Source organism: Corticium candelabrum, chromosome 17 (genome assembly GCF_963422355.1).
Source record: "Corticium candelabrum chromosome 17, ooCorCand1.1, whole genome shotgun sequence".
NCBI classification, from domain to species: domain Eukaryota; kingdom Metazoa; phylum Porifera; class Homoscleromorpha; order Homosclerophorida; family Plakinidae; genus Corticium; species Corticium candelabrum.
The window spans coordinates 3757750-3778726 of record NC_085101.1 but is presented as its reverse complement, the minus strand read 5'-3'; the positions used below and the strand labels follow the sequence as shown (position 1 = coordinate 3778726).

Below are 20977 nucleotides of genomic sequence, written 5' to 3'. Positions count from 1 at the left end.
ATTAGTACTGTACCACGTGTCTAAAGGAGGTAATACCACGTGTACCTACCACATGTCCAAAGGTCCCGTATTAGCTACCTGAGGGATGTATCGACATTTGTTGGTTTTCGCTTTCTTCGTGGTCGCCAGGGCCGATGTGAATCCAGACACGGGATTCCCAGAGGGAAGAATGAGCTTCAAGCCTCCTAAAATGAGCGAAGAAGACGACCATTCGGTAATCATGCCACCTCGCTACAGATGCGAAGGTTGTCAGGCTGTTGCCTACCAGGTAAATGGAATTTAGTCAACCGTTTAGGATGACTGAATGAATGAATAATGATCAATACAAAAGAACACGGGCAATCCAGTTGGCAATGTTTGCAGAAAGAGATCTAGAGTGTACAGACAATTGCAATTCGTATTGCAATTGTAGGCCAAATTTAACATGTAGCAGTTTAGCGATTGATTTGTTGTTAGGGCTATTAATTAATGTAGCTAGATTTGGCTAGTAGGTACTTTGCTGTACGTACACGTGTACGCCAAAACGCCCGGATATTCACGTGCTTGACCACGTGCTGCGTGAATTATATATAACACCCGGCTATTCACGTGCTCGACCACGTGTTCAAGACTGACTATGTTGTATGAGTTTTGTTTGTTTGTTGTGTGAGTAGGTTGTGAGCGGTTTGCAGACGGTCAAGGACAAACAGAAGAAGCCGAAACGATTGTCGGAGTCGGAGTATCTGGATGTGCTCGAGGGAATCTGCAATGCTAAGGATATGTGGGACGGGTAGGACTGCTGTTGAGAAACGTGCAGAAACAGACGGGGGGGGGGGGGGGACTAGGCATTGCACAAAGTGTTTCACACATGACAGACAGTCAGAATGGATTTTGACAGAAAAACAAAACAGACAGCGGGATGAACAGACAAAGGAATGAACATGCAGACAGACAGGCAAACAGACAGAAAGGATTTTGACGCAAAGACAGACAGACAGACAGAATGGATTTTGACAGACAAACAAACAGACAGACGGATGGACAGACAGACAGACAAAGAATTATTGACAGACATGCAAACAGAGAGAATGGATTTTGACAAAAAAACAAACAGACAGACAGATGAACACAGACAAATGAATGAACAGGCAGACAGACAGGCAAACAGACAAGGATTTTGACAGACAAAGGATTTTGACAGACAGAGTCACAGACAGAATGCATTTTGACGCAAAGACAGACAGAATGGATTTTGACAGACAAACAAACTGACAGACAGATGGACAGAGAATAATTATTATTGACAGATGTGCAAACAGACAGAATAGATTTTGACCAACAGTCACAGACAGAATGAATTTTGATGCAAAGACAGACAGACAGAATGGATTTTGACAGACAAACAAACAGACAGATGGGCAGACAAATGGACAGACAGGCAGAGAATTATTGACAGACATGCAAACAGACAGAATGGGTTTTGACAGAAAGACAAACAGACAGACGGATGAACAGACAAATGAATGAACAGGCAGACAGACAAAGACAAGTAAACAGACAGAATGAATTTTGATGCAAAGACAGACAGACAGAACTTATGGATTATGACAAACAAACAGACAGACGCAGATAGACGGATGAACAGACTAATGGACAGACAAATGGACAGACAGACATGCAAACAGACAGAATGGATTTTGACAGACAGACACAAACAGAATAGACAGACAGACAGACAGACAGACTGCAATAAGAAAGAAGCCAAACACAACACAAAAACAAAAAACCATTTCAACAAATACTGGCCCAACTGGCTAGACCGTATCACATCCCATGCAACCATACACTAGCCTGGAATGCAAATCAACCGAGCAACGAATGATGTGATAACACACCATTCTTGTATAGCTACGGAATCAAGGAAGTAAAAGGCGAGAACCACATATCAGGACCCGGCCTACCAGCTGAACAACATGCCGGTATGTTGCACGGCGGTGGCAAGTGGCCAGGAAGGTGATGACACATCGTAGCACACACATTTAATCACACAACCACTTCATACGCTTGTGGTACAGAATTATGAGCATGTGCTTCGAAATTATGGGTGAGATTGGCGAAGACGAGATTTACAACTTCTTTGAAGAACATGAACATGCCGAAATGATGCCGTTTATGTGTCAGCAGGAGACGTCGCACTGTGGAAAGGATCTTCGAGACGAACTGTAGCTTTGTGTTCGTAATTATATTGATTTCTATGACTAGAGCTATGTTCTCGATGTGAGTCTCTTGAACATGCAGTACTTTTATAATCCAAACAGGCTCGAGTGTTGCTGAGCGATCACAACGGCCTCGTTGTAGTAAGCCAAATCTGAAAGAGACAGTAAGCAACAGAGTTTATAAATAAGTTTGTTATTTATTTGGTCACGTGTTATAGTCACGTGCTAGTATAGTCACGTGTTATAGTCCCGTGTTATGTAGTAGGAGGAGCAAGTCGGTCATGTGTCACGTGACCGGCCTGCACTACTAGACCCTAGCGTTTCACGTCTCCGGTAATAATTTTGTTGGGATATGCATACACTGTAACAGTAGTCCCTCGTTTGCTACTAGTACAGTACAACCCATAGGCGAGGCATAGGCAGCCCGGTCTGGTCAGATGCTGAATGGCAGCAACTAACTTCCGGTTAGGGTAAAGCTGATTAAATAAGTATTTTATATGCAACAAGTATTACGATGTGTTTGTACATGTTTGTGTAAGGTTTGGTTTTGTACACTTGTTTGTTAATTTAATTGAAAAACACTGCACTTGCTTTCACTACACAACCCAATCGTCACCAGACTAAATGGGCTATACCCACTAGTGTGCTAAGTAGGTCAGACCTACTAGCGCACGCTAGACCAAACCAATTACTATTTTCTGTCTAGCCCCTGAACCTCAGTTATCTGGACACCGATTATCCGCACTTTTTGAAAATCTGAACAAAATTCTGTCTGCCTGACAAGCACTCATTTTCACACATTTCCTCGTATGAAATCATTCCTGTCATTGAAATCATGAGCTGACAACCTGCTTGTATGAGAAAAAGGGTGTTACCAACAGTTGCACCAAACAAAGAAATCGTTGGTTGCTTGGATAGAGGAGAGAAGGCCTCATCAGTTGGAATATGTTGGACTAACAGAGCATGAAATAACGGTCCGTCATCGACGAATGGCTGACCAAATGAAAAGATTACATGGCCAATTGATAGGACAAGAATTGGACAAAAATGGCAGCCATGGCTCTGAGTGGCCGATCAATTTGAAATCCGTAATTCAGGGTCTGGACTAATATAATAATAATAATAATAATAATAATAATAATAATATAATGTGGTTAGCGACAATGGCTACCACTCCATGGTTTGGGGGTTCAAACCCCAGTGACGACAGTAAATTGTGAAACTTGTCTGTCTTTCTTTCTCATGTTTCTCTAGCTTTATCCATGAGACTATGACTCGTTTCAGTCGTTGGGGAGTTTCTGTGGTCTGGCGAACGGTCCGTTGACGATGACGTCCAGTGCTTTCCTGGTGGTTGTTGATATCCACTAGGCGTGCTGTATCGAGTACACGGTCACCGTAATGCCTGCAATCTATATCGAATTGGCTAGTCATTGATCGCCGTATGGACTACACGGAAACATGTACCCCGCTGGGCTCACCTGCCGGGGTGGTGGGTGCCCAGATGGGGGTAAAGACCCCACTTGCCCATTATGGAGGGGCATAATGACACAATAACACCGTAATGCCTGCAATCTATATCGAATTGGCTAGTCATTGATCGCCGTATGGACTACACAGAAACATGTACCCTGCTGGGCTCACCTGCCGGGTTGGTGGGCGCCCAGATGGGGGTAAAGACCCCACTTGCCCATTATGGAGGGGCATAACGACACATAATAGCAGAGTGAAGGTGGTTCTCCGGACTGAGTTGTATGGTCGGAACAAGATTCTAGCCATCAATGGGTTTGCACTACCGGTTCTCACTTACGGTTTTGGCGTCATTCATTGGGGGTGCACGGACCTGCAGCAGCTCGATCGACGAACCAGAAAGCTTCTCTCTATGCACGGTGTCCACCATCCTGCTGCAGACGTTGACCAACTGTACGCTCCTTGCAGTGATAGGGGTAGGGGGTTACAACAGATTGAGTCGACATATCAATCTTGTATTGTGAGGCTGAACTGTTACCTTGCTGACAGTTCTGATCCTTTCATGCAGATGATACGGGAGTGTGACTCTGGAAAATCTTCACACTCGATCAAGCACATGGCTTGTTGGTTTACTGCACAGCTGCGGAGGAGTCTTGCTTCGGACAACAAGTTGCAGAGCTTACACAGGAATGCATCCATCTCGGTTGAAGGCTTCGAGCAAGCACCTGAAACAGATGCGAGACATTACCGTACGTGTTGCAGTTCTCTTTGTGTGCGGTCCTGGAGCGGGAAGCCTATGCACGGGCAGTATCGTCGTCTCACTGAGCAACCGCCTGTGGACATGAAAGAGACCTACGGATGGCTAAAGGCAGCGAATCTTCCTGCTGCAACTGAGGGACTGGTTGTTGCTGCTCAAGACCAAGCTCTTCGGACTCGGTACTATGAGCACAAGATTCTACATCGTGATGTCAGTCCTACTTGCCGCATGTGCAGTGTAGGCCTGGAAACAGTCGACCACATTGTGGCAGGCTGTAGTGCTTTGGCACCGACGGACGACACTGATCGACACAATCAGGTGGCATCCATCATTCACTGGGATGTTTGTCGCCATTTTGGGGTTCCAGTGGAGAGCAGATGGTACCGGCATCATCCTGATAGGCTTGTGGAGACGGATGACATTACTATGATGTGGGATACCACCATCCCCACTGCCAGGAAGATCAAAGCCAATCGTCCAGACATCTGTCTCAGAAATAGAAAGACAAACACTTGTCTTCTTATTGATATCAGCTGTCCTGCTGATGGCAACATTGGCAAGAAACATGCTGAGAAGTTGGCAAAGTACAGCGACTTGCGAGTGGAGATAAGCCACATGTGGCATTGTTGAACACTGGTGGTTCCGATGGTCTTGGGAGCTTTGGGCACAGTGCACGCAGGTATTGCAAGGTGGCTGGACATTATTCCAGGTCATCACAACCTGCAGCACTTACAGAAAACAGTGCTTCTGGGATCTACTCGGATCCTTCGTAAAGTCATGTCTTCTTTCTAGACAGCTGTGATGGTCTAAGTATTTCTGAAGCAGGGTTTGCTTCCGGTACTTGTAATAGACTTTACAAACCAGACTGATCTGGTTGAGCACGACACACACACATAATAATAATAATGCCTGCAATCTATATCGAATTGGCTAGTCATTGATTGCCGTATGGACTACACGGAAACATGTACCCCGCTGGTCTCACCTGCCACGTTGGTAGGCGCCCAGATGGGGGTAAAGACCCCACTTGCCCATTATGGAGGGGCACAGCGACACAATAATAATAAATAATAATAATAAGTCACCGCCGTGGCTTAGTGGTTAGCGACAATGGCTACCACTCCATGGTTTAGAGGTTCAAACCCCAGCGACGACAGTAAATTATGAAACTTGTCTGTCTTTCTTTCTCATGTTTTCTCTAGCTTTATCCATGAGACTGTTACTCGTTTCAGTCGTTGGGGAGTTTCTGTGGTCTGGCGAACGGTCCGTTGACAATGACATTCAGTGCTTTCCTGGTGGTCATTATATCCACTAGGCGTGCTGTATCGAGTTCGTGGTCACCGTAATGCCTGCAATCTATATCGAATTGGCTAGTCAGTCATTGATTGCCGTGTGGACTACACAGAAACATGTACCCTGCTGGGCTCACCTACCGGGTTGGTGGGCGCCCAGATGGGGGTAAAGACCCCACTTGCCCATTATGGAGGGGCATAGTGGCACCTGCAATTTACATCGAATTGGCTAGTCATTGATCGCTGTGTGGACTACACAGAAACATGTACCCCGCTGGGCTCACCTGCCGGGTTGGTGGGCGCCTAGATGGAGGTAAAGACCCCACTTGCCCATTATGGAGGGGCATAGCGACACATAATAATGATACATTTCTTAATAATAACAATTACAGTTGCAGTTGCCTCGCAGGGGCAACACAAGACGTAACATACAAGCATAGCAACAAAGACTCTATATAAACAAGACAAGAACAGAACACAAATAGAACTTTTATTTCAACGAAGAAACTTCAATTCGCTATACTTACCGCAAACAGATATTGCTGCATATTAAAACATTTGTTCATTAGGCCAGGCAAACTTGATTCACAGTTTATCGTCCAGCCTTTTTACAAGGACATGTGCGCGGGTGGTCATTATTCATTGTTAAATGATAATAATATGTTTGCAGTTACAGTAAACTATCTAAACATATTACCATCGACTGGCACTAGAGCTCTGAATGGTTCCAGAATTCTGCCCACGGTAGTCGGAGGTGGTTAGGCCCGACCATTACTCAACAAACACCGACCATCACTCCACATGTTTTAACTACCACCATATATTTTAGCTAGTGTTTTACTTGCTCCAAGCTAACGACCATTGGAAGGTGAACAGTTTGTTGACAGGTAAGCACTTCACACAGTGACATGGCAGCAGACCCACCCTGCTATGATAGAATATGATCTATATGTATATAATACGATCTATCGCTCAGGGCACTAGGGTGGTGTGAGATCCAACACGGCAGTCTGCATGTCAGCGATGAGCTAGGCAATATATCCTAGGCGCCATGTAACAGAGCCAGTCAAAGACGTCTTCTAAGATTTTTTGCTGTTCGAAACCTGCAGCTGGTGCAAGGATGCTAGACGTATAACCATGTCATAGTATAAATGTGAGACTGGGCAACATAGTCCCAACTGTTGACAGAAGTTGCAGTTTTCTTAGTCTGCTCATTCAGATAATGGACCATCAACATTGCAATACATTTAGTTTGGCGCTTTCTTGTCTGTTTTGCGACAATCCATGATTGTCTGATTGTTTGCTCTACTTCTCTCTCTATCTTAAATAAATCACGCCCCTTAATGCAATGGATACCTGACCACCACTTCGAAAATCCTGGGCAGAACACTGTAGTTCGCTATCAAATTTAACACGTACTATGTAGTATTGATAAAATCCGTTTTATTAAATTTTTGATGTTTCAACAAGTGCTTGTTGACTCTGTCAAAACAAGCACAATTACGAGAATGAGGATAAAATATTTCAGAGCTCTTGGGCAGCGCCAGTTCCGTTGAGCTCCCACAGTGAATACAAGTAGGTGATCCGTAGACAGTGTAATGAATAATGAAACTTATTTCGTTTGCCCATAATATGATGCAGGCGATGGTGATAAACTGTGAATCAAGTTTGCCTGGCCTTACTTGGTTGTTATGTATGATTGAGCCTTTATGTATGATTGAGCATCAACGAAGTCACCACACCTTCACTAAGTAATTATCATAATTTTGGGTTCCGGATAATAGAAGCTGTACTGTACTCAAAGCCCATGTAAAACAAAGGTGATGTAGCTGTCACATAAATTTGAATGTCAGGTGCATGAGCAAAATGGCCAGTCACACATTAGAGGAGCCGAACCAGAGAGAGCGACAATACAGTATTTAATACAAAAAAATGTCTTTCCACTTTGGTGTTCATGCACGGTTTACATTCAACAACATCGCAACATATATTAGACTTTACTCATTATTTTATTGATATCAATTACTGACCAAAGTCTTCTCCGTAGCTTGTGGTAGAATGAGCTGTGAGACGTGCGTCCGCGTTGACGAGTACAATCAACTCGACGTAGCCTTGAGACACTTCGAACTAAAAGTTTTAGTTATAAATGTATGTCATTCGTGTACAGAGAAACGGTGTACAGAATGCAGACCGTGCCGTATCCGCAACTGACGTTGACGATTTGGTTGTCACTCGTGACGACAGTTAGCAGCTCTCTGTTTGGAGACGCCTACAGAATGTTTTAATGCGTTAGGTTACCTCAAACAAATGAAATTATTAAATTAAAATTGCGTATTAGCCAGTCAGTGTCTGTGTCTGGTATGTGCGATGCTACAATGCATCTGACAATATTGACTGAACAAGATTATCCGGGCTTTGGGATAGCGGCATTGCCCGGGAATACTGTACATGTACACACGTTCCAAGCGCTCACCTTCTGAATTTTCCCTACCAGACAACAGACGTTTCCTCCATTCATTTGAATCATTGAGCCGTTTATTCGCGGTATCGGTCCTCGAAGACCGTCCATTTCACGCCTACAGTACGTGAACAGGTTGCTACGAGTTCGCGCGAAAGATTGATTTCAATAATCTCGTGACCACGATCACGTGAACATCTTTGTCCTGCCGTTTATCGAGATGCTTAGGTCCCTCCGGGCAGCATTTGGACGAGAACATGTTCAGCATTATGGCAGTTATAAAACGGACCCGCCAGTGCACGACTCGGCGGTGGACATCGGCGAAGACGACGAATTCGGGTTTACTGTTATTCAGTCGATGGATGCATCTGTATACAATCAACATCCACACAACGTGTCGCAAGAGAAAGTAGAGTCGCTTTCCTACTGCTCCTCTTCTTCTGCAGAAGGAATGAGGAACGTGAATGACGTCAGGGTGACGTCACATGTACCCTGTCGTCCATCATCGCCTACATCAGCGGCACGTCAAATGTGCAGACTCGAGTCACGTGACGCGGCAGATTTCGTGAAAGTGACGGATATTCCTGTTTGGCTTGGCGATCATCTAAGAGTTGCTATGGAGGCAAAACAAGTGGTTTCTTATTTTACAACTGCGGACAACTTGCTGCAGTTGGACATTTCACGTTTCACATATGACTTCACTCTTGAACGACAGTTCTTAGCTTCGGTACAATAGTGTATTATGGTTTTGATGGAGAGACACGACTGTATATTTTGGAGTATGATTATTGATATGTATGAATTGTATCAAATTTTTGTGCTGTTAGTCGATCTGATCATGATAATAAACTACTTTCATCAGTTTGATTGATTGAGGCCATGATATTTTCTTTCTGCTAGTTGACTGGAGGTGGATAGGTAGATGCTTCAGGTATTAGAGTGCACTTTCGTGAAACACAAGCATCGCCAAGGTGTGTGTGTGTGTGTGTGTGTGTGTGTGTGTGTGTTTTCGCACGTGCGTGTATGTGTGTATGTGATTAAATGAGTGAGTGCCGCGTGCAGCCTAACTTTAACTGCATTCAGGACTCTGTAGTTTGCCAGTTTTGCATAGACTTTATGTAGGCTACAGTAGATATGTCAGCAATGATATACATATATGGCTTAATTAATATTTACGTTAGATGTATAGTTACATCATTAATACATAAATAAGGTTTAGCTTGGAACAAATAATTGTAGATTGATATACGTGTACTGTCCTACATGTGAGTGAGTGAGTGAGTGAGTGAATGAGTGAGACATGTTGTTGCTTGACATCATAATCGCTCATTCTTGACCAAAAACTATTAAAGTAACGAGAACCTCAATCGCAGCTACAGTGTATAGAAAAAAGGAAAAAGTGCCAATTGCTTGAAGGTGTTCAATATTTGACATCTGTTTCATCTCGTGACTGCGGATCAAGGTCTAATAGATGCATCCACATTGACTCCACTGCTTAGTGAATCATCCCTATGGTCAATCCAAGAGTTGATGGTCTCATTGATCGACGTGTTTGCAGAAAGAGAGCACTGAGATTATTAACACAAAGCTGCTGAATATCATTGGAAAGCAAACCTGAAATCCAAAGACAGCACGCGGTCGTGTTTACACCACATTGCTTCTGTTCAGTTCCGCCCATGACCCTTCCGTCCATTTCAATTTTCAAATTTTCAAATTTCAGTATTAAGATTTCACTGTTATTTTTAATTTTTTGTCAAGAGGTTTTCAATTTTTTCTGAAAATTGAAATGGCCAGAAGGGTTTACGAACCCAGTTCTCACCTGTTTACTTGATTTGATTTTTTTCTTATAGGACTTAGCCCTATCATTGCTGTTTCACTATTTGAACTGCTTTGTCCAAATATGTTAGTGTATGTACACGTGAGCACACGAGTGCATGCACGTACACATTATACAGTTACTGTGATGTAGCCACCATCAACAATTTTTAAGTTTTAGACTATAGTATTACTACAGGTCACATGATGTGAAACAATTCTGCACCTTTAATGTTCCACACTAATACCGTGCATTGACTACAATAAATTTCTGGCTATGGATTGATTTACATTATGTATGAAGCTATCTATACTCAGCTATTAATGTACACCAAATAAGGTTATCTTGTACACACTGCAAACGTTTTGATCACTTTTCTGTGGTACTGTTCCTAATAGATAAGTTTGTTAATTTAATAGAATTGATGGAGCTAACACCAGCCAATACATGGCAACGCGATGAAATATCTTATCCAAATAAGAATTTTTTAAACAAAGCACATCATGACTACGACGCTCCAAATACAATTTGCTGTAAACTTATTGATTAATTAATTAAATTAATTATAATCACACAACAGCAATAATAGTAACAACAGTGTCTGTATATGTGACTATATTTACTGATTTAGTGTGATCAACTTCATCAAGTGGTAACAAGATATCAACTTGGTAGGTGTCATACTCACTAACCTATAGGATCATTGCTTAATTAATCGACTGCACCCCAAATGTGTACCTAGGGGGGGTTAGAGGGATGCAAACGAACCGATCCACTTTAGTCAGAGGTCCACTCAGCCTCTTACCTCAATTCGTATACAACCATTCTGCATGCAATATTTGCACCAGATGTCAGTGTTACTGGCCTTATTTATAGCTGGTGCCAAATGTTTCTGATACTGTACCGCTTGATTATTAGTGATATCAGCAAATAGGACCAAGTGCAAACTGAAAAAACCGGCTAAGTCGAGCAAACTGCTTTAGACGGTGCTTTTGATTAGGTCAATGATTGCAAATGCTCTATACAGTGTTAGCTGTTTTTCTGCAGGCCCTTAGACCAAGTTAGCCATGAATCCAACGTCAGGTCTGGTGCCACAATTTTGAATCCTTCCACAATTGACGTCATCACCATGTCAATGGCATTCTAAACTGCTAAAGTGCCCTGGCCTGGGTCTCGATTGGCCAGTTCCAGGTGTAGCTAGATCAATGCAAGCAAAGTTAGACACCAAAACTCCTTGGTGCATGCAATGTGCAGTGTCTATCAGTATTACATACTTACAAATGTCTTTCAATAAACCTGTAATTAGTGAATAGAGTAACTATATAAAATAGAGCATGCTGAACTGACAGGGAGGTCCACTAAAGCACTGAAAGATCCAACCCACTAAATGGGCTGGGTACGCCCCTGCACCTGATAATGTTCTAGAAAACTTGAACTGTTTAGTTGGCATTAGGTTTCATGCCTACAGCTGGTGATTGACTTTCCATTTTGTCCTCTCCTCTGCATCCTTCTTTGTTACCTAGCTAGGAAAGTCTGAAATTTACACATACAGCTATTAGCTAATCGATGCCAAGTTTGATTTTACTTTTATATTTCAAGGAGTTGGTCCAGCTAGTAGCTTATAAAGATCTCATAACACCATCTCCTGTTTCTTATTGCTGTGGTGTCGTTTGTCTTGTGATCTAGACTTCCTGGCTATTTCATGTCAACTCAGAGGCGTTGTCTTCTATCACCTTAGTGTTGCCCATGCATTGACATCTTGTTTATGGAGTTCACAACAGAACAAGTCACTCGAACTTAAACGGTCGAAGAACCACGATGACTGACTTGGCACTGAGACTGGTGATGGTGTTATTGTACAGTCTGGTATCCAGTGACACAACAAGATGCAGAAATAATCTGAGTAAGCAACTTTCTTCTTACATGATTTGTCTTTGACTTTACTGAAATTCTCAACATACATGTTGTTGAAATTTGTGTATTAGAATTGAAATCAGAGAGTGAGTATGTAAACCTTCACGATCATATAATTGTTTCTTGTCCTGTGCCTCGTGAGCATCGAGGCACTCGAGTCTGCTGGGTGAAGGACAATGGGGACCAATCCGCTTCCAGATGTACTCAATGCATTGGTGTTGGCTTGCCAGGAAATAGTGTGAAGGAAGAGAAGGAGTCCAATAATCATGTCAGTGGTGGCATGCTTCTCATATTCACCAACATCACTATGGCATCTCATAATACATCATACGACTGTCTTGTACGGATGCCTCCAAACTGCGTGTCTATCAAACATATTCGAATTTTTGTCCGATGTGAGCACATGTTATCTATAATACCTATGCATTGTTATTTATTATTTAAACCCAACACTAACTTTAATGATATTATTTTGTGTACGCTTAGCTCCATGGTCTAGTCCAAAGGTGTTGCCTCTGACAACAGTGTTGAGGGGATACCAACCCGCATACACAAGAGCTGATGCTGACAACTACTATTTTCATCTGACAAACAGTACTCAACTCATGGTACAAGTCAAGTGTGGAGTCATAATGAACACATTCGAGCCTTATATCTTACAGTGGGTTCACGTCACAGGTAATCATAAGACTCGACAGTGTCACTACAAGGGCAACGATACGCCACCGCATAGACCCTTCACAGATGAACCACAAGCTTGGTCAAGGTCAACCGAAAAATGGCTGAATCTCTATGTGCCTGTTCAGAGTATGAAGGCAAGTCAACAGTACGAGTGCTATGTGACTTCGTATTCTTTCTATGGAGAAGAAGATGTTCTGGTTAGAAGGGTCCAAGTGGGATTATAAGCGAGTAAGGTGATACACAAGTACACTTGCATACATGTTGTAAGACTCACACATACACTCTTATATTTAATAGTACAGAACACTAAGTTTAGATTGTTTCAGTAACTTTTAAAGAAATACATATCACTGCTGACACGTTCATTATTATCTTTCTATTATCACGTATTATGCTGTTGTTGTACTGTATATCTATCGTTTGATTCATCATTGATAGTGTCGGTCAGCTATAATTTAATTAATTAATTATTAGTTTTTATGTTATAAATGGCCTAAACCCAGAAATATAATGTACCTTTATGTATTTCACAGTTAACTATCGTGGCATCGTTGGGTCATAGTCGTTGTCAGTAAAGTTTTAGGTTTGAATATATCTCATCCACTGATTCGTGCGATCTGCATGGAACAACCATTTCATCAGGTACACTTGCAACGTGTACGCTGTACACATAATTGGCAAGCACCACCTTCATAGTTCCTGGATCTTTTTGAATTGAATTGTAGGTCTGGGTGTGTACGCACACACGTGCAGTGGCTTTCGCCAAACTGCACAGGCACTATAACGACTGTATTTGGACAAACGCAGTTGGGTGTTATTTTTGTAGTGAAAAACTATTAGCACTAGACAGAGGTAAGTGTACCTATTCACAAATGAAACATATGTACTGTACTGCACTTTAATTTTACTAAAATTTCAGCAATTTTTGGAGTACATATGTTTCATTTTAGAACACGTTCGTTTGTGACTTTTGTCCGACCTCTTGTTACAACAAGATTCTGAATCTCTAGTGTGCTACATATCAGCTGCAGTAAGTGCTAGCTAGCTAGAAGGTATGAGCCTATAGCTATAGGGGAGGAGTTTGTTGGACTTACTTGTAAGATCTCTAGCAAAGTGTATGTATATGTACCACCAAAATTATGGTCACAATGCCAGACCCTTCAACACCTCAAAATTAGCAAAAGCTTGGTTCGAAATATGGACGCTGACGTTGACGTCAACATCAGCTCCAATATTGTCAATTAACTAGGCTTATGGCACATGCTTAAGTCAGAAAGTAGCCTAAGGGCGAACCAAAGACACTTGAGTTTGTGTGAACCGAGAAAGCATACTTATTTGAAGACAGCTTAATTAATTTATTGGTCAAATATGTTTAGCTGCCCAAATCTTTTTGCTGACCAACTCTTATTTCTTAGATTGACAACAGGAAACAGAAATATTTATGGACTGGCCTAAGAAAGTGTCCTGTCCTGTCTGCTTGCAATTTCCCACACACGCACACACCACACACAGAGACACAGACAGACAGACAGACAGACAGACAGACACACACATGCACACACACACACACACACACACACACACACACACACACACACACACACACACTTACATAGAACGTATCCACGTATATTTCTAGCTCTACTGTGGGTCTTCTTTTTCAGCTCAATATAGGCTCGGTAGCTGTAGAGCAGAGTAGAGGTAGAACTATGAGAATGACAACATGCATCTTAGATTGGCTGATACATTGAACATGCATCTATAATGTTATGTGTAAAGTAAAGGTTTGGTGACATCACCATGATGAGGTTCATGTACACGAACACACAATGATATTATGGAGTTTCAATTTTACACTTGCAACTAAAAGATTAATTAACTAGCAGAGAGGTAAATAGCATATGTTGCTGCTGGCAAGAAACGCTCTAACTTAACTATTCCTGGCATTGTTAACATTTTAAGAGTACACGATTGCAACAATAATGACTGCAGTTATAATGGCAAGAGAGCCGAGTGCAATCCCAATGATGTTAAGAATGAGAGCACATCGTGATGCACGCTGAGCACCACCCACATCACCAGCACCATACTGTTGCTCAACCTTGATAAATTTGTAAACACTTAGTTAACGAATACGCCTGCGTAGTTTTCTGTACTTACAGAGAAAGACTTGCACAATGCAGCCACACCAATCGGACAGCAAAAAAACATCATGAACAGTGAAAGGCAAATATAGTCATCTGGTGCCCTCTCGACATTCTGGACCTGGCAATGGCAACAGAAGAATTCTTTAGGGTCACAGATAACAGGCATGATATGCAACAGGGAACACAAATACAAATTATGCATAAAAATTGAAAGACAAATATTAACCTTATAAGACTAATCATATATGGTTCTTGTGTGGGAGTGTCACTCTTAACTTACACAGTGAAAATAACATCAGGGTTGCAGAGTCAGAGAATATTGGTGGCACAGACATGTATTACGGAATACCACATATTGTTATCTCTAGAGATACGTATATCACCCTACCCCCCAGATATAGAGGAAGGCCACATATTACTCATGTACTACATATTTACTTGTTTAGACTTTGGCTAATGTTTTGGTTAGTTAAGAGTCTCTTGAACACATTGCTTGAATTATTAGAGGCATAGGAATGGCATCCAGATTGGGGGGACCTCAATCCATGGCAAGTCTGCACATGCAAGTGTATCTTTGTACTGTCGTCTATTGAAGTTTCTAGTTCTCTTCCACTTGTAGCTTGTTTTTACGATGAACTATTTTACATATAGTGACCATAGGCTGCTGATTGTGTGGCATGGGCTCTGTGGCCCTATACCTATGTTGATATAGGGTAATGGGTACTGTACAGTACTGGTGCACTTACTAACTCAGACAGTACATTACACATTCTAGTCTGACTACTCAAAACACGATACGCTCATTTGCTATTCTAATGGCTAAATTTTGGAAAGTCGAGCTTCTTAATTCTCTACGGGAGTGATGCCTCTGCTAACGTCATGTGTAGGGAGTAGACTCTCTGTGCGTCTATATAACTTGCCAAATAACGTTAATCGTCACTCCTCACTAGCATATATGACTCTGCAAACAGAAACCTCTGAATATCGAGTGACTTGATGACTTTGAATATTTGGTACACAACGCAATGTAATACATTAGTCTCGGCCTGCAAGACCCGTGTAGCGTGTAGCGCCGGGGGGCCTCCCAGCCTCCCAGGGAAATTTATATTGGCGCTACACAGGTCTGGGAGGTCGAGGCTAGCAAAAATATATTATCTAACACGGAAATATATATATATATACTCTAATGGCCGACCATAAAAGTCCTTTTTTTGAAAAGTGGTACGGCCATAGTCGTGCGGCGGATGCCCTTCCGACACCCTGGCCTCGTAATTTGTCTCTACATGTCAGTACTGAATGTTAAGTCACGTGATCATAACTCATAAGCGTCACAGGATGTGGTGTAGAAAGCGCCGACATACCGTAGACTGAGATGTTTCGATGGTGTAGGCTGCTGTTTGCGATCCTTGCGTCAGGCGCCCGTAGCCAGACATCATCAACTTTATCCCTAGATAAAAATGACAATGACAGCCTCTTCCAGACCAACAGCGAATTCTGGAGTGCTTTGTACAAGTCAGATACAGGACGTACACGTACGTACCGGTTTACGTCCGTGGTAATTACCCGGATGTTGTGAGGTTTTCATCGTTATCCGGGGAATGTTACTACTACAACTGGCTGTTGAGGAAAGTCATGATGTCAACGTTTTTCAGATCGAGCTGACTTTTTAGTCAGATGGGAGATGAAAATTGTTTCGGTCACCACACGTTTAGACAAGTAGGCGTTGCTCTTTGTCCGTTTTGTCAACGTTCCTAGCTAGTGTAACGAAATTCTAATGAAAGCTAGAGATTCTATTCATTTTACAGCTTCGTTGTACGTGACGTTGGTCTGTCAACTTCGTTACAGGAACGTCTCGCCCACTAGCTTTTTTTCCTAGCTAGACGTCAACATGCAGTAATACGTAGAACTTGGTTGGACGTAGCTGCCACAGCAATTGAAGTGATTGGCATTGTGTGTGTGTGTGTGTGTGTGTGTGTGTGTGTGTGTGTGTGTGTGTGTGTGTGTGTGCGCGCGCGTGTGCGTGCGTGCGTGCGTGCGTGTGTGTGTGTGTGTGTGTGTGTGTGTGTGTGTGTGTGTGTGTGTGTGTGTGTGTGTGTCGCCTATCTTTCAAATTGAGAAGGATGCTAGCAACGTGAAGTTAGGAAAGGAAACGACGAAAAAATAAGTAAATATCTGTAACAAGTCACGTGAACCTTTTTAGTTTGAAAAAGCAGATTTGGTGTGATTTCTGTAATCAGGTCAATTTAAGAAAATATATAGTATATACATGATTAATTAGCCTTGGAGTTGCTTCTGATAATGCTCAGCTATCAAGTTTGCTCTGAGATAGCGCCAAACTTCCCAACTTGAAAAAATACCAGAAACGATTAGCTAATGCGCTTGCGTCAATCGTTCCTCTAAGTCAAGTATTAAACTTAATTACGCATGCATAATTATCACTTCAACTGTGTAGTGGTCACGTGGAAGTAGCTACTCAAGCTTGGTATTGGCAACATAAGAGGAGATATGAGACTGTTTATTGCCTTTTGTACAGTCTTTTGGCCATGCACGCAATCCTATCTTCTACCAGAAGCAGAAGCAGGCTTTGGCCGTGAAGTGATCAACTTTGATTTTGCATGGCGTTTCCACCTTGGAGACGTGACGTCTAATGTAACCTGTCCTCCATCCGCTTTTCCAACTAATCTGAGCAACGTTGAATGTCTGGGTCTCCAGAAGAACGCCGCCACGACGGCAGACAATTGCAGAAGTGCTTGCTGTGCAGACCCGGCATGCGCAATCTGGCAATTCGAAGCAAGCTGTAACTCATCAGCCTGCGGCTGCTGGATGGGACAGAGCAACGACTGCAGTTCGAAGAATACGAAATGGGTTGGAGGAGGGAGGGAAGTCCCCAATCCTGCAGCCAACGGACCTACGTCACGTGACTACAATGATGCCAGCTGGGAACTCATAGATGCCCCTCATGATTTCGTCATTTTCGGTGTGTATTCGCGAGACGGACCGAGAAGCCACGCCTACTTGCCCCAAAACATGTCTTGGTACCGCAAACATTTTAATCTCCCATCTGATTGGAAAGGCAGTTCGATCTGGATCTATTTCGAGGGAATATTTCGTGCCAGCATGATCTATCTCAACGGTCAGTTTCTTCTTTACCATCAGTCGGGATACACCAGTTTCTCTGTTCGTCTTGACAATGTCAGCAACGTAATGTATGGTACCGGGGAGGCGAATGAGAACGTTCTGACTGTCATGTGCACAGCAGCTGGCGGAACAGGCTGGTGGTATGAAGGCGGTGGGATTTACCGTCACACTTATCTCATCCGAACCAATCATGTTCATCTGTTCGTAGAAGGTCTGTATGGTGCATCGGAGGTGACAGGAGAAATACATGATCATGAACCTAGTGATGCAACGAAGGGTCAATATTCGGATGGTGCGACGTTTATGGCAACCGCTGAAGTTACTAACGACGCTTTGACTCAATCTGCAAAAAACGTTGTAGTCTATTTTGCTTTGTTTGATGAGAATGGGGAAGAAGTTGTTGAAGCAACGTCGGCATCCGTTTCTGTTTCTTCTAATATGACTGAGGTGGCTAAGGCAAGTTTTAAGATTTCAAAGGCTGAGCTCTGGAGTACTCCCCGTCCATACTTGTACACTTTGCAGACGTCCGTCATGGCTGGATCTACACTTCTCGACAACGTTAGCACAACTGTTGGAGTAAGGCTTGCCAAATGGGATCCTAACCAGGGATTCTTCTTGAACAACGTTCCGTACAAATGGCGAGGTTTCTGTGATCACAATGATTTCACTGGAGTGGGGGTGGCAGTTCCAGACAGAGTCAATCTCTTTCGGGCTCAAATGCTCAGAGCGGTTGGTGGCAACTCCTGGCGTATGTCACACAATCCACCAATACCGGTTTTGCTTGACATTCTTGATCGACTCGGTGTGGTTGTATGGGACGAAAATAGGAACTTTGGTAATAACAGTGTGTGGTTGATGGATCAGCGAGATATGGTGAGACGTGATCGCAACCATCCCAGTGTCATGGTTTGGTCGTTTTGCAACGAGGGTGGTTGCATGGAGAGTGACGGTCCGGCACCAGGAGAAGTGGGCCAGATGTTCAAGACGGTGTCCAAACAGGAAGATCCGTACCGTCCTGTTGGTGCCAACATGAACGGCAGATTGGGTGACTCTCTCTCTCCTGTACTAGATGTCCAAGGGTTTTCTCACCGGAACGGAAACGATTTTGATGGCTTTCACAAAGATTTCCCCAAGATACCAACAATCGGATCCGAATGCTGTTCGTGTATCACCAATCGTGGCGAAGACACGTCGAACAGCTCTCGACCTAGCGTTGGAAATTTCAACGGAAACTGCAACTCTGGTCAAAATGGTGTAGAGTTACAGCGCGAGTTTGTCGCCGGGACACTCGTGTGGACTCTGTTTGATTACTATGGAGAACCGTGCTGCAACGGGTGGCCCATGGTGTCTTCGTCATTCGGATCTATTGATCTGGCTGGATTTCCTAAGGCATCAGCATTTTGGTACAAAGCGTGGTTTCTTCTAAATTCGACGAACATGAGTTCCAGCTCTCATGATCTTACTTACCGTGCTCCCATGCTCGGCAATCCAACATCCCCCTCGTGGCTATCTGCGGATAGTAATTCGGGTTTCATGATATATATTGTTCAGCACTGGGAGGCGGATGTGGGAGGCAGCACACGGACCATCCAGGCGTACACGAATGCTCCGCTGGCGGAACTGTTCGTGAATGGTAAATCTCAAGGAGTAAAGACAATCAGTTGGCTAGGTTGGGCAGAATGGGACAACGTTGATTACGTCACCGGAAATCTTACTGCGGTAGGAATGGTGACTGCAGGCCATGTGGTTGCATCCTACACGTTAGAGACAACAGGCAACCCAGCCGCTATCAAATTGTCGGTAGATGTACCAAGTATGAATACGGGAACGGGAAAAGCTCTCGTTATGAACGGACAAGATGCCGGTATGGTGAGGGCTTCTATTGTTGACTCTAAAGGTCGAGTCGTCAACTCTGCTTCACACAACGTTACCTTTAGCATTTCCAGCGGTCCAGGCCGTATTATTGGCGTTGGCAATGGAGATCCGATCTGTCACGAACCGAATAAGGTGACGTGGAGGAGTGCGTTTCATGGGTTGGCTCGTGCTATCATACAGGTGACGGCTGATCACGCGTCTTCAGCTCATCATCGGTATCGTATGAGAGAAATTGATAGTGAAGGGGGTCGTCACACGATTATTTTGCCTCCTGACGTCGTGTCGGCACCGATGGTTGATATTGTTGTGAAGGCCACAGTAGAGGGTCTAGAAAGTGATCAAGTGACCATTCCTGTTGTATCCGATTCCGATCAGTTTGGTGTGCTGCAAGTGGCTAGAGGATCAATAGTGCAGCACAAATGATTTCATACTATGTCGTGTGGTGCTAAATGGTGTTGCTGTGTGAGTGTTGTTGCCCGACTGTTCAAATAGTGTCGAATAGAATCAATTTTGCGTTAGCCACATTACGTTTGCTTGCCATGTCAGTGTAATCTTTTTGTTTGTTAACTCTGTTGATGTCTTTTGTAATTCGGTTTTTAGTTCTAGCTTAATACGATGTAACGTTTACTCATAAAGCAAATGAAGACTTCGATTGGGTTGTCCATTTAGTAATGGTTGGAAAATACGGGGCTGCAGAGCATGAAGTGTAGCTCAGTGCTTTGATATGCCCGTTATCAGTTTGTACTCAATGTCAGCTTAACAAGAAATTGTGTAACTCAATATTGGAAACGACCGATGGCAAAATCTAGTGATACGAAAACAGAGTACATCTAAAAACAGCAAAGAAGGACGCATTCAGAGAAGACGCCAGAACAGAGCACGAGTCACAGACAAGCAACAGTAATCACAAGACATTCACTCCCTAGTAAGTTAACTGGTTACAGCAAAGAAGACCAATGCCAAAGCATTGACAACGCGAACACAGACTGAGACCTTTCATGACACTACGTAAGACCCCGACAACAGCACGGCTGGGATGCAGTTGGTTTTCCCGTGTGGAGCCATGTGGGTCACAGCCTAGACACCAGTGACCAAGCATTAAGTGCCTGGAGCCAACGTCAATCTAGACTCGAAAAAATTCCTGATATTCTAATTATTTCGCATATACCAAAATTGCCCAATTTCTAGCGACAACTACAGTACCATAATTAAATAATACCAAAGAAATCAAGTCATG

At 43.2% G+C, this 20977-nt stretch overlaps 6 protein-coding genes across 7 annotated transcripts; 4 read left to right on the top strand and 2 right to left on the bottom strand.

Annotated features, from left to right (window-relative positions):
• The first annotated feature begins 61 nt into the window (after positions 1 to 61).
• Positions 62 to 2208, top strand: LOC134193358 (marginal zone B- and B1-cell-specific protein-like). The gene is made up of 4 exons (XM_062662192.1): positions 62 to 268; positions 654 to 769; positions 1888 to 1992; positions 2055 to 2208. Exons 1-4 carry the CDS (start codon positions 86 to 88, stop codon positions 2203 to 2205), a joined length of 555 nt encoding a protein of 184 aa, XP_062518176.1. The 5' UTR covers positions 62 to 85; the 3' UTR covers positions 2206 to 2208.
• LOC134193360 (replication protein A 14 kDa subunit-like) lies at positions 2209 to 8315 on the bottom strand. The gene is made up of 4 exons (XM_062662194.1): positions 8185 to 8315; positions 7903 to 7980; positions 7742 to 7838; positions 2209 to 2347 (listed from the first exon to the last, which is right to left on the bottom strand). Exons 1-4 carry the CDS (start codon positions 8278 to 8280, stop codon positions 2283 to 2285), a joined length of 336 nt encoding a protein of 111 aa, XP_062518178.1. The 5' UTR covers positions 8281 to 8315; the 3' UTR covers positions 2209 to 2282.
• A 74-nt stretch (positions 8316 to 8389) lies between these two features.
• Positions 8390 to 9036, top strand: LOC134193359 (uncharacterized). The gene has a single exon (XM_062662193.1). The coding sequence runs from the start codon at positions 8390 to 8392 to the stop codon at positions 8903 to 8905; it is 516 nt and encodes a 171-aa protein (XP_062518177.1). The 3' UTR covers positions 8906 to 9036.
• A 2619-nt stretch (positions 9037 to 11655) lies between these two features.
• Positions 11656 to 13077, top strand: LOC134193362 (uncharacterized). The gene is made up of 3 exons (XM_062662197.1): positions 11656 to 11888; positions 11971 to 12294; positions 12386 to 13077. Exons 1-3 carry the CDS (start codon positions 11804 to 11806, stop codon positions 12802 to 12804), a joined length of 828 nt encoding a protein of 275 aa, XP_062518181.1. The 5' UTR covers positions 11656 to 11803; the 3' UTR covers positions 12805 to 13077.
• Positions 13078 to 14274: 1197 nt separating this feature from the next.
• Positions 14275 to 16294, bottom strand: LOC134193363 (transmembrane protein 91-like). Of its 2 annotated transcripts, XM_062662199.1 has the most exons (4): positions 16268 to 16294; positions 16089 to 16174; positions 14741 to 14845; positions 14275 to 14681 (listed from the first exon to the last, which is right to left on the bottom strand). In XM_062662199.1, exons 2-4 carry the CDS (start codon positions 16161 to 16163, stop codon positions 14538 to 14540), a joined length of 324 nt encoding a protein of 107 aa, XP_062518183.1. In that variant the 5' UTR covers positions 16164 to 16174; positions 16268 to 16294; the 3' UTR covers positions 14275 to 14537. The 2 variants fall into 2 exon arrangements, with proteins under 2 accessions (XP_062518183.1, XP_062518182.1); XM_062662198.1 differs by having other exon boundaries at positions 16089 to 16276.
• Positions 16295 to 17617: 1323 nt separating this feature from the next.
• Positions 17618 to 20290, top strand: LOC134193014 (beta-galactosidase BoGH2A-like). Its single transcript, XM_062661793.1, has one exon. The coding sequence runs from the start codon at positions 17755 to 17757 to the stop codon at positions 20161 to 20163; it is 2409 nt and encodes an 802-aa protein (XP_062517777.1). The 5' UTR covers positions 17618 to 17754; the 3' UTR covers positions 20164 to 20290.
• The last annotated feature ends 687 nt before the right edge of the window (positions 20291 to 20977 follow it).